At 45.4% G+C, this 12642-nt stretch overlaps 1 protein-coding gene across 2 annotated transcripts; it reads left to right on the plus strand.

The window, feature by feature from the left end:
- The first annotated feature begins 328 nt into the window (after positions 1-328).
- Positions 329-9395, plus strand: LOC136786290 (uncharacterized). Of its 2 annotated transcripts, none has more exons than XM_066989599.1 (2): positions 329-1012; positions 6194-9395. In XM_066989599.1, exon 2 carries the CDS (start codon positions 6384-6386, stop codon positions 8598-8600), a length of 2217 nt encoding a protein of 738 aa, XP_066845700.1. In that variant the 5' UTR covers positions 329-1012; positions 6194-6383; the 3' UTR covers positions 8601-9395. The 2 variants fall into 2 exon arrangements, with proteins under 2 accessions (XP_066845700.1, XP_066845699.1); XM_066989598.1 differs by lacking the exon at positions 329-1012 and adding an exon at positions 2003-4821.
- Positions 9396-12642: the final 3247 nt, after the last annotated feature.

The raw sequence follows: 12642 nt of genomic DNA on the forward strand, positions 1-12642 counted from the left end.
CTAGAGTTTCTGAAATCCGGTGCAGAGGCACCCAAACGAGGAGGAAGGGGGAGCTGAAGGACAGTTGAAGGACAAAAGTCTGGGAGGAAGACAACCAGCATTCAGCCCGAGCAAGCCCCGAGAAACCACCAGAGACTGGTATGCAGGCGCCCCTGGGAGGGGTTTCGGATTCCGGAAACCAATTCTAATAACCCTGCCTCTTCTCGAAGTAGTAATGAATATGTATTAGCCTGGGAGCATCAAAACCAGCCGCCTTACGTAACAGGTGTGCGTCCTGGGGGAGCAGACACTCCCGGTGATTAGGGAAGCTGAGGCGATTCCAGATAAGAAAGGGTTAAGAATGAAACTATTAAAGGAGAACAGAACATTAGGTGTAGGGCAGGAAACAGATGTACGGACAATGTATCTCGAAATAGGACATATACGGGCAATATATCTCGAACAAGACATTGGAATCCAAGATAAGAAAATAATGAGCAGAAGATTCGAAGAAAAAACAGTCCTTGCGGTTAGGAAGAAAGCTAAATCAGCAGAATCCTGACCAAGGGTGAAAAGTACACTGTGAGGAAGACTTATGGCCTTCCTCTCTGAGACCACCGACCACAGCTCGACGACCCCTGCCCAAGACCACTGAGAGGATCTGCGCAGGCGCAGGACACAAAAAACTGATTAGCATGAGAAGCGAGAGTAGGCGGGGTTAGATAATGAATATGTATAGGCGTTAATAAAATATTAATCACTGTGATGTATAAATTTGGGACGGCTTTTCACTTCGGGATGCACGATAGGCGGAAAGATCCCCCGTGCATCCGGCGCCGTCAATAAAGAATAAATCACTTAAAGAAATTGGATTTATGATCTTTGAATCAATCTGGCGACCCAGATGGGACTTCTTCTCTGTCGGACCGCAGGACCCGCTGGGAACAGGACTCCCTAGGGTACCCCCGGGATTTCCCGGAGGGACTCCTCGACTCAACGGATCACTGCGGAGGCAGACACGGACCCCATCATTGTAAGTGATTATATTCTTTATTTTGGTTTATTTGGTTGACCGGTCAATTGGGGTCGTCTGTAAGTCGGAAAGTAAAAGTTTTCTGCAGGACGGCATTTGGTTTTTTGGAAAGCACTCAGTTGCTGTTGGGAAACAAATTACCTTTGCATGCGAGGTTAGTGTTACGTTGTGTTTAAATGTGGAACTTGACCTTGGCTATTGTCTTTGGGATTTTGATTGTACACTTTATAACGTTACTAGGATCTTGGTGTTATTGTGGAAAGCTGCCGGCTTGTATTGTGTAACAAGAAACATTCTGAACTGTAACATGGGGGGGCAGCAGAGTAGTGGGATTCCAAAGAAAAGCCCGTTGGGATGTATCTTGAGTCATTGGAAAAATATAGGGGGATCCCCCGGTGGAACTGAAAATAAGAAAACGTTGATAAAATATTGTAATCAATGGTGGCCACTTTATAAGTTGGATTGTGAGGGAAATGGCCACTGAATGGAACCTTAAATTATAATACTCTACTACAGTTAATGTTGTTTCTAAGGAGAGAATGAAAGTGGGATGAGGTGTCATACGCAGATATGTTTTTCACTTTGAGAAACCACCCGGAATGGCAGAAGGAGTGTGGAATTAACTTAGCCCCACAGGATCCTTTGATCCTGGCAATAGAAAAGGATATGAAGAAGGAAGGGGCAGGAAAAATGAAAAGATGTTGTTCGGCGTGCAGTATCGGGCAGAGATGTTTGAAATTGAATGAGTCAGAGGAGAGAATGGAGGATTATGTCCTCCCGCCCCAGATAATAGAACAAGGCGTGGGGGCGAGACCAGGAAACGGCAGAATAGATAAGAAAAATGAGAGTTGGGGGAATGGAGACTTTACCCCGATCACGGCTCGAACCCGAAGTAAGGTCGGGCCCGTTATTCAAGCCCCGTTACGACAGGCTATGGGGGCTAACGGACCAGCTCGGATAAAAGTACGTTTCACAACTGCCGAGTTAGATTCACGGAAGGAAGCTGTGAAAGGATACCGGGATGATCCAGAATCAGTGGCCCGGAGGTTTGAGCTGATTGGAAAGAATTTAGATCCCGATTGGAAAGATATAGAGATAATGCTGGCAGCATTATCGGAAACTGGAAAAGCAACTGGTAATTAAGAATGCACAAACTCAAGTACAGACCCAGGTAACGTCAGTTTTACCTGGAACTGTGGAGGTATATGTGCCCAGAGTGGACCCAAACTGGGACTATAATGATGAGGGTGATTATAGGTTATTAAAAAGATATCAGGAATGGATTAGGATCGCCTTGGAAAGTGCGATACCAAAGTCTGTAAACTGGTCTAGGTTATATACCATAAAACAGGGGCAAACTGAGACCCCGTCAGAATTTCTCGATCGGCTAAGGACAGCAATGCAAAAATTTACAACGATAGACCCCTCTTCTGAGGAAGGTAAAGTCCAGCTAGTATCATTGTTCTTGGGTCAGTCTGCGGACGATATAAGGCGGAAGCTTCAGAAAATGAAAGAGCCGGATGTGAGAGATTTAGAAAGGCTGGTGGAAGAGGCATGGAGGGTATTTAGGAATCGAGAAGGGAATGAGAAACAAAGGCTGGGTAGGGCTATTGCTGCGGCAACTGTTGCGGCCTTACAGAGGCAAGAAGAACCTTTTCGGGGAAAAGGAAGAGGGAATGGGATAAGGGGAAGGTCAGTAAAGCCTCCCCTGAGACCGAATCAGTGTGCATATTGTAGGGAAGTGGGTCATTGGAAAAGGGAATGTCCGAAACAATGGGAGAAGAACAGGTTGATGGTAGCTAGTGTATCTCCCGACCAATGAAGTGGACCGGGGGATTCTACCCTAGCAGATCCGCTGGTTAAAATTAAGCTAGGGAAATCAGGACAGGAAGTGGAGTTTTTAATTGACACAGGAGCGACTTATTCTGTGTTAAACCAGAAATTGATACCAGAGGATGAGGATTTTGTGACGGTGATAGGAGCTACAGGCCAGCACGAGAAAGCCTTTTTCCTAAGGCCTTTAAAATATGAGTTAGGGAAACAGATGGGAATACATAGGTTTTTATATTTACCAGGATCCCCGAAGTCTTTGCTGGGGCGAGATTTACTAGAACAATTAGAAGCGGAAATTGTCTTTGAAAAAGGGAAGGTGGGGTTAAAGGTGAGAGAAGAAAAGCTGATAACCGCGCTAAGCTTAACGCTGATACAAGCAGACCCCATCGGTAAAGTACCTTCGGAGATTTTAGACCAAGTTTACCCAGGAGTCTGGGCTACTGACATCCCTGGGCGAGCCAAAAATGCAGCCCCGATAGTGGTGAGATTAAAGCCAGGGGAAAGGCCAGTTAAGATTAAGCAATATCCCCTAAGATTAGAAGACAGGAAAGGAATTAAGGGGATAGTGGATAAGTTTTTAAAACATGGACTGCTGGTTGAGTGTGAATCTGAAATATAATACTCCTATACTACCAATTAAGAAGCCAGATGGGAAGAACTATAGATTAGTGCAGGATTTAAGAGCTATAAATAAGATCACTGAAGATATACACCCTGTGGTAGCCAACCCGTACACATTACTGACTAAATTAAAAGATAATTTAGTTTGGTTTACCGTACTGGATTTAAAAGATGCCTTCTTCTGCCTGACTTTAGCCCCAGAAAGTCAGAAGCTTTTTGCTTTTGAATGGGAAAATCCAGACTCAGGACGAAAGGCTCAATTGACCTGGACCGTATTGCCGCAGGGATTCAAAAACAGCCCCACGATTTTTGGGAATCAACTAGCAAAAGAGCTTGAGGTTTGGGAGGCCCCAAACACCGAAGGAGTTCTGCTGCAATACGTTGATGACCTTTTGATAGCCACTGAGAATAGGAGCAGCTGCATGCAATGGACGATAAGTCTCCTTAATTTTCTGGGTTTGAATGGGTATCGAGTCTCTCAACAGAAGGCTCAGCTGATTCAGTCACGTGTAACTTACTTGGGGTTTGAGATTTCAGGGGGACAAAGGGAGTTAGGAACAGAACGGAAAGAAACTATCTGCTGTACCCCAGAACCACAGACCATTAAGGAATTACGAACTTTTCTAGGGATGACAGGTTGGTGCCGTCTATGGATTAATAATTATGGACTAATTGTAAAACCCCTATATGACCTCATCAAGAATAACCAATCGAAATTGGTCTGGACGGGGGAAGCACGGGCTGCCTTTAAGAAGCTTAAATTGGAGTTAATGCGAGCACCAGCTTTGGGTCTACCGGACTTGTCTAAACCCTTTTGGTTGTACTCCTATGAGAGACAAGGGATGGCTCTGGGGGTGCTGGCACAGAAGCTGGGCCCCTACAGGAGAGCTGTGGCCTACTTCTCTAAACAACTGGATGAAGTAAGTAAAGGTTGGCCGGGTTGCCTTCGAGCGGTGGCCGCTGTCATCATGAATATACAGGAGGCTCGGAAGTTCACTATGGGACAGAAGATAACCGTGCTGGTATCACACACTGTCTCGGCAGTCTTGGAGCAGAAAGGGGCACACTGGTTATCCCCTCAAAGATTTTTAAAATACCAAGCAATACTGGTGGAGCAAGATGACGTAGAAATTGTGGTTACTAACATTGTGAACCCAGCTTCTTTCCTTAGTAACGCTCCTGACGAGCCAGTGGTCCACGATTGTATCGAAACTATGGAAACTGTGTATTCTAGCCGACCAGATCTCAAGGAGGAGCCCTTGGAAGACGCGGACGAATCATGGTATACTGATGGAAGCAGCTTTGTGAAACAAGGACAACGCAAAGCAGGGTATGCGGTGACGACCACTCAACAGGTAATTGAGTCGAAACCATTACCCCCTGGGACGTCTGCTCAGAAAGCAGAAATAATTGCCCTTACGCGGGCATTGGAACTAGCAGCAGGAAAGAAAGTAAATATCTGGACAGACTCTAAGTATGCATTTGGTGTGGTGCATGCACATGGGGCTATCTGGAAGGAACGAGGATTATTAACGGCCCAAGGAAAACAAATAAAATATGCTGAGGAGATTTTGAAGTTGTTGGAAGCGGTAAAGCACCCAGAGAAGGTGGCTGTTATACATTGCCGGGGACACCAAAAAGGAACCGCTGACTTCGAGGTAGGGAACCGATTGGCTGACCAAGAAGCAAAAAGGGTGGCCGGATTGGCTGAGGCAGAAGCGCTCACTTTAATACCAGACGGTAAAATACAAACTTTAGGTGAAGGACAGGAACCTAGGTACACACGGGAAGATCAAAAGTTAATTGGGGACCTGGGAGGAAAAGCAAGGAGTGATGGATGGGTATACCTGAAAGATAATAGGGTTGTACTACCCTCTAATTTAATATGGCCTATGGTCATGGCAGAACATAATAAGACTCATTGGGGAGCAGACACCTTATATAAAAATCTGAGTCGAGTCTTGGTGGGAAGAAATCTGTATACTACGGTAAAACAAGTAACCCAGCAATGCAGTATTTGTTTGCATCATAACCCTAATACAGAAAATAGGGTAAAGTTCGGAATAATCAGTAAAGGAAACTATCCAGGACAACAATGGCAGATAGATTTTTCAGAACTGCCAAGAAAAGGGGGGTATCGATACTTGTTGGTTTTGACAGATACTTTTTCCGGGTGGCCGGAGGCTTTTCCCTGTCGAACCAACAAGGCAAGAGAAGTGGTTAAGGTTTTACTGAATGAGATAATACCGCGTTTCGGAATTCCGGCAGCAATGTCCTCGGATAGAGGCTCTCATTTTTGTGCGCAAATAGTTCAAGAAGTAAGTAAGGTCTTAGGGGTAGACTGGCAACTCCATACCCCTTACAGACCACAGGCAAGCGGACAAGTGGAAAAGATGAATCATCTAATCAAACAACAAATAGCCAAAATAGGGCAAGAGACTAATTTATCATGGCCTCAGTCTCTCCCTTTGGCTTTACTTAGAATTAGAGTAAAACCACGGACAAAGGAAAATCTAAGCCCTTTTGAAATATTATACGGAAGACCCTATCAGTTTTTGTTCAGCGGGGAGGACCTGACGCAACTGGGGTCGGGATACTTGTATAATTATTTAATAGGACTCCAAAAACAGTTGGATCAAATATCTAAAGTTGTCTCAGGAACCAGGGCTAGAGGGCTGGACCAACCAATCCACCCCTTTAAACCTGGGGATTATGTGTATGTAAAAGCATTTGCAGGTCGCCCTTTGGAAGAAAAGTGGACGGGACCATACCAGGTGCTGCTGACAACACATACCGCCATCAAGATTAAGGAGCAAACGGCCTGGATCCATTATTCGAGAGTGAAGAAAGCTCCAAAAGCCCCCTGGAAAGTAACGCTGGGTGACGGTGAACTGAAACTAAAGTTCAGTCAAGCGAAATGAAGACACTATGGTCAGGAGTATTTAGTAATGTAGTTAGCAGAAATTTAGTTAACAGAATTGTTTTATTTCTGTGGCTTATAGTTGTAATTGTGATTCAAGAATTGGAAGGTGCTTCTATGATGATAGAGAATGGTGGGTGGCCTTGGTCTGAAGCCGTAACCACAGAGGATAAGAGCATTAATGGAAAGTTAGCTGTTGTGGTTATTTGGCGAACAAATGGTGATCATTTACATGCATTATCAGAATGGCGAAATTTAGGGGAAGGGTGGATACACCAAAGAACTGTAGGGGACGAAATTGAAATAGGGTGCCGTATGATTAATGGAACAGCCCACGAGAAAGCAACGGGGATTTTAGTAAAACCGACTTCCAAAAGTGGCCAACAAGAAGGTTGTATCCGCCCAGGTAAATTAGATTGTTGGTATAATTTTATATTAACACAGACTGTAGCAGTTAACTGTTTTTGGACTAATAATGGTCAAAAGCTCGAGATCAAGGAAGGCGAGAGCCTCATGATAAATTTTACAATATATGCTATACTTCCTACGACAGTGAGACCCCCTATTGCACTTCCTTCCCCTACAACCTATGCCCAAGCCCCAGTCAAGCTGGAACCCAAAATTTATGAAACAGGCCCATATGTAGTAAGGAACACAGGCCAACAACAATTGTTATTTAATCCAGAATGGTCTCTCAAGCGTGTTGAATTGCTAATACAAATTAACATCTCAGCAGTTCAACCAGCCTGTTCTCCTTTCCTAAAGACATCATTAGAAGGCTGGACAATATGGTCACAAAAGCAAGTACACCTCAGGGGCAGAACACAAAGAGACTTAACTGGAATGCTAGGAACAGGATTAGGAGTTTTAAATGGAATTGATTCAGAAATACTAATGAATAAGCTAGCCACAGCAACAAGCGATTTGACAAAACTAAAACAGCCCCTGCAATCATCCTTACTGGCATTGGGAACTAGCCAATGGCAAGTTTCAAAGGTGTTACCAATATGGGAAAAGGCTGAAGACCAGGACCACAGACTAATAATAGATGCACTTAGTATGGCGCAAGATAATGTATCTTTAGCTCTTAGTTGTATACAGGTACAGTTATGGATGCAGGCAACGGCTGCCTTGATCATTAGGGAAGGAAGTGAAGGCATTTTTCCGGCTGAAGTCCGAAAGATTGTTTGGGACAATGCCAATGATTTTGAAAAGAAGTTCCAATCTTGGTGGACTCTGGTAAATTTTACCTATGATCCCATTATTAACATGGCTACTGCCTTTGTGCTTACTATACGTAATGCTACAGTTTATGTTATCCACCCCATTGTTGCACTAGGGTTAAATCATGAGGAAACAGTGCTCTATCCTTCGGAGCATAGAACCTGGGCCCGGATGAAGAACGGGAAATGGCAGTCTGTGAATCTAGAATCATGTGTTACCCGGGAACAACAAGGATTTATTTGTGAGAGCAACACAATTGATGCTCAGGATGTCTGTCTTGACACTGAGCAAGGTGTTTGCCACTTTGAAATTCATCCAAATACTAGTCAAAAGACTGTGCTTGTATATATTGGTCAAGGCTGTGTGTGTTTAAGAACTGCTTGTGCTTTTGTAGAAGTAGATAAGGAAAACATAACTCTACCTAGCAAAAATCACTCTAACTTTTGTATTTGTAACTTTGTTAGAATCATCGGGTGTGATTTTTTATATTCAGCACCAGTGGTATCCCACCAGTTGATCAAGTCCAACAACACAATGTATCACAAGTTATTACCCACACCTATTGGGATGAACCTCACGCTAGTGAAGCAATTACTTAAACACCAAGACCTGATCAAAATTTTAAAAGGCATTCAGGAAGATGGAGAGAAGACTTTAATCACTGTCCACCATGATACAAAAGAAATAAACAGAGTTTTGCAAAGAGTAAAACAAGACACAGATCATAGCTGGTGGGACAAACTCTTTGGATGGTCGCCAACTGCAACTGGGATTTTGAACACATTGTGTCACCCAATTATTGTTCTATTGATGTTAGTTGGTATAAGTTTAATATTATCTTTTGTAATACTTGTTTGGAATTGGAAATTGTTACAACGAATGGCAATATTAGCTTCCCTGACGAGAGTACATGGCAAGGTATTGAGGGATACATATCGTAGAGGCTGGGAAGAAGAATTTTTGTATTCGGAAAGGTCTCTACCGACATAGAGGAAATATAGAAACAAACAAAGGTTCTGTATAAGATTAGTAAGGATAACATTTCATGGGGCTTTGAGGAAATATGGAATAAGTTAACCTCATGGTTACCCAATTTTCAATAGTTAGAACAAGTTTTTACTGATCTGGTTATGTTATTGGTAGTAGGAATATTTGTATGTATGTTACTGCGATACTGCTAATGATAAGGGCATGCAATGCAAAAGAATTTGCATGGGGAAAAGAAAAGGGGGGATTGATTAGGGAAGCTGAGGCGATTCCAGATAAGAAAGGGTTAAGAATGAAACTATTAAAGGAGAACAGAACATTAGGTGTAGGGCAGGAAACAGATGTACGGACAATGTATCTCGAAATAGGACATATACGGGCAATATATCTCGAACAAGACATTGGAATCCAAGATAAGAAAATAATGAGCAGAAGATTCGAAGAAAAAACAGTCCTTGCGGTTAGGAAGAAAGCTAATTCAGCAGAATCCTGACCAAGGGTGAAAAGTACACTGTGAGGAAGACTTATGGCCTTCCTCTCTGAGACCACCGACCACAGCTCGACGACCCCTGCCCAAGACCACTGAGAGGATCTGCGCAGGCGCAGGACACAAAAAACTGATTAGCATGAGAAGCGAGAGTAGGCGGGGTTAGATAATGAATATGTATAGGCGTTAATAAAATATTAATCACTGTGATGTATAAATTTGGGACGGCTTTTCACTTCGGGATGCACGATAGGCGGAAAGATCCCCCGTGCATCCGGCGCCTTCAATAAAGAATAAATCACTTACAGAAATTGGATTTATGATCTTTGAATCACCGGCGCATCCAGCGCTGCTTGCTTGCCTCTATTCGTTTAATAAATTGTAAACTTTGATTGTAATCCTATTTGGATTTATAACAGCCATTTATAACACTTTTTATATTTGTATTTTATTTAAGGCTGTCTTGCCCCCCTCCCCCCCCAGCCTCGCTGCTCGCCAATAAAGCTGGCGCAGGGGCTAAGGGATTTGAAGGGCCTGCTTGTACACCTAAGGGATTTGAGGGCCTGCTTGTACACCTTTGGGGACTGCCTCTTTTGGGGGTGGGGGGGTGGTGTTAGGAGCTGCTTGTATACTTTTTTAGGCATTCCTCTGAGAGGGGGTTGGGAGCTTCGTGTATACTGGGGGGGGAGGGCCTCCCTCGAGGTGGAAGGAGGGGGGTTGGAGCGTTTCTACACTGTAGGGGCCTGCCTGTACACTTTTGGGGCCTGCCTTGGAGGGGTTGGGAACTGCTTGTACACCTTTGGGGCCTGCATCTGCGCGGGGCGGGGGGGGTTGGGGGGTTGGAGCTGGTTTTAACCTTTCGGGCTTGCATCTGGAGGGGGTTGGGGCCTGCCTTTGGGGGGGTGGTTGTGAGCTGCTTGTATACTGTAGGGGCCTGCTTGTACACCTTTGGGGCCTGCGTCTGGGGGGGGGGTGGGAGCTGCTTGTACACTGTTAGGGCCTGCCTTGGGGGAGGGGTTGGGGCATGTGCCTTGGGGGCATGGGGTTGGGAGCTGCTTCTACGCTGTAGGGGTCTGGGTCTTGGGGGGTTGGGGCTGTTTGTACACCTTTGGGGCGTGCCTCTGGGGAGGATGGGGAGTTGCTTGTACACCTTTGGGGCCTGTGTCTGGGGGGGGGTTGGGGCCTGTGCCGGGGGGGTTGGGAGCTGCTTGTACGCTCTAGGGTCCTCTGGCAGGCTTTGGGGCCTCCCTTTGAGGGGGGCAGTTGGGAGCTGGTTGTACACCTTTGGGGCCTGAGTCTGGGGTGTGGGGGCTGGGGCTGAGGCCTGGGACCTGGGGCATGCATCTGGGTGGTGGTGGTGGGGGGTCCAGTTCATGGGGGGGGTGGGTTGGGAGCTGCTTGTGGACAGTTGGGGTCTGCATCCGGGTGTGGCTGGGGCCTGCTTGTAGACTTCTGCAGCCTGTGTCTGGTGTTTGGGGGCTTTTCTGTAGTGTTTGGGGATTGCATTTTGGCTTTGGGATGTGTCTAGAGCTTCTGGGGCCTAGCTGTAGTGCTTGGGGCCTGCGTCTGGGGCTTTTCTGTAGCATTTTGGTAGCGTGTTTGTGATTTGGGGTCTGTATCCAGGGTTTTGCCTTTTTTGTAGTTTTCAGCTTTGTGTCTGTTTCTTTGTTGGTTGCCTGGGGTTTGGGGTTTGGATCATTAGTCAGTGTCATTAGCGTCGGGGGGTTGATATGAAGGGTTAGGGTTGTGGTTAGAGTTGTTAGGGTTAAAGAGAATAAGGATTTTAGGGTAAGGGGATCAAGGTTGTGGGAATAAAAATGTTTTTGCACAGAGTTACATCGTTTAGAGGGAAGGAAGGTGGTATTGATATATGCTTGCAGTGATAAGAAAGCTTAACAGACAACCTTGTAAAATGCAGACAACCAGAATCCTTAGAGCAATTGGGTGGAAATCACGGTGTAAGAAACATTACCACCTCAAAGAGGAAAACAGTCAAGAAAAAAATAAAATTGACTAGTAACAGGCCAGCAGCTGTGTATTTTCTGTGAAGCACTGGATAGATTGTGAACATGGATTACCCAGTCAATGGGGAAACTGGGGAGGGTCCTGGTCACCGAGAGGAAAAAAAAAATTATATAAACTGTGTTATGGAACTAGTAGGTGGCTTGTGGGACGCCTGCCATTGCAATCGTGAATAAAAATGCTACCTCACTGAGATACTTGCCTGAGCCTATGGTATTGGTTACAGAGTGTTTCTAATAAGGTGTTAGGGTTTTAAGGTTTCAGGGCTAAGGCACTAGGGTTGGGTTTCAGGGTTAGGGTTTCCAGGGTTTAGGGTTAGGATTTTAAGGTTGTTAGGGTTGGAGTTATAAGGGTTAGGGTTTGGGGGTTAGTGTGTTAAGGTTTTAAAGTATTTTGTGGTTTTAGTGTTGATAGGGTTTTTAGGGTTAGGGTCTTAGGGTTTTAGTTATGGTCAGGTATTTAGGGTTAGGGTTTTAAGGTCTTATTTTTTTTTTTTTAAGGTTAGGGTCTCCAGCGTTAGGGCTTTGAGAATCTTTACGTTTTGGGTTAGGGTTTAGAGGGTCTTAATTTTTAGGGTTAGGGCTTTTAGGCGTAGGTCTAGTGTGGTAAATTTTATCGGGTTAGGACTGTAAGGGTTTTTAGGGTTAGGGTTTCTAGGGTTTTTTGGGGTAGGGGTTAGGGTTAGATCCGTGGGAGCCGTAGTGTTAGGGGTCAGGGTTCTTAGGGCTAAGGCCCAATATTAGGGTGGAAGGCCAAACTAAGGGGGGAGCCCCCCCCAAAATTGAAGGGTCGAAGCCCCAATTTAGGGGAAGAAACGTCAAAATTGTGGGGTCCCCCAAAATTGGGCGGAAGAGCTCTTAATATTGGGGGAAACCCAAAAAAGGAGGGTGGGGGACTCTAAAATTGGGGGGACCCCCCAAATCGGTTGTGTCCCCCCCCAAATTGGTTGTGTCCCCCCCAAAATTGGTTGTGTCCCCCCCAATTAGGGGAGGAACCCCCAAAATTGGGTGGGCGAACCCCCATATTGGGGGGGCAGAACACTTAAATGGAAGTGTGAAATTCCAGAATTGAATGTGGACCCCCCAGAACAGTCTTCAGGGGTTTAGTGTGGTAAATTTTATCGGGTTAGGGCTGTAAGGGTTTTTAGGGTTAGGGTTTCTAGGGTTTGTTGGGGTAGGGGTTAGGGTTAGATCCGTGGTTGCCATAGCGTTAGGGGTCAAGGTTCTTAGGGGTTAGGCCTAATATTAGGGCGGAAGGCCAAAATAAGAGGGGGGGAGCCCACCCAAAATTGAAGGGTTGAAGCCGCAAGTTAGGGGAAGGAACGTCAAAATTGTGGGGTCCCCCAAAATTGAGCGGAAGAGCTCTTAATATTGGGGGAAACCCAAAAAAGGAGGGTGGGGGACTCTAAAATTGGTTGTGTCCCCCCCAAAATTGGTTGTGTCCCCCCCAAAATTGGTTGTGTCCCCCCCAATTAGGGGAGGAACCCCCAAAATTGGGTGGGCGGACCCCCATATTGGGGGGGAAGAACACTTAAAT

The sequence above is a fragment of the Anser cygnoides genome, unplaced genomic scaffold (assembly GCF_040182565.1).
Source record: "Anser cygnoides isolate HZ-2024a breed goose unplaced genomic scaffold, Taihu_goose_T2T_genome scaffold_54_1, whole genome shotgun sequence".
Taxonomy (NCBI): Eukaryota; Metazoa; Chordata; class Aves; order Anseriformes; family Anatidae; genus Anser; species Anser cygnoides.

Coding starts and splice junctions, on each gene's coding strand:
- LOC136786290 (XM_066989599.1), top strand. CDS start 6,384: ATGAAGACACTATGGTCAGGAGTATTTAGTAATGTAGTTAGCAGAAAT.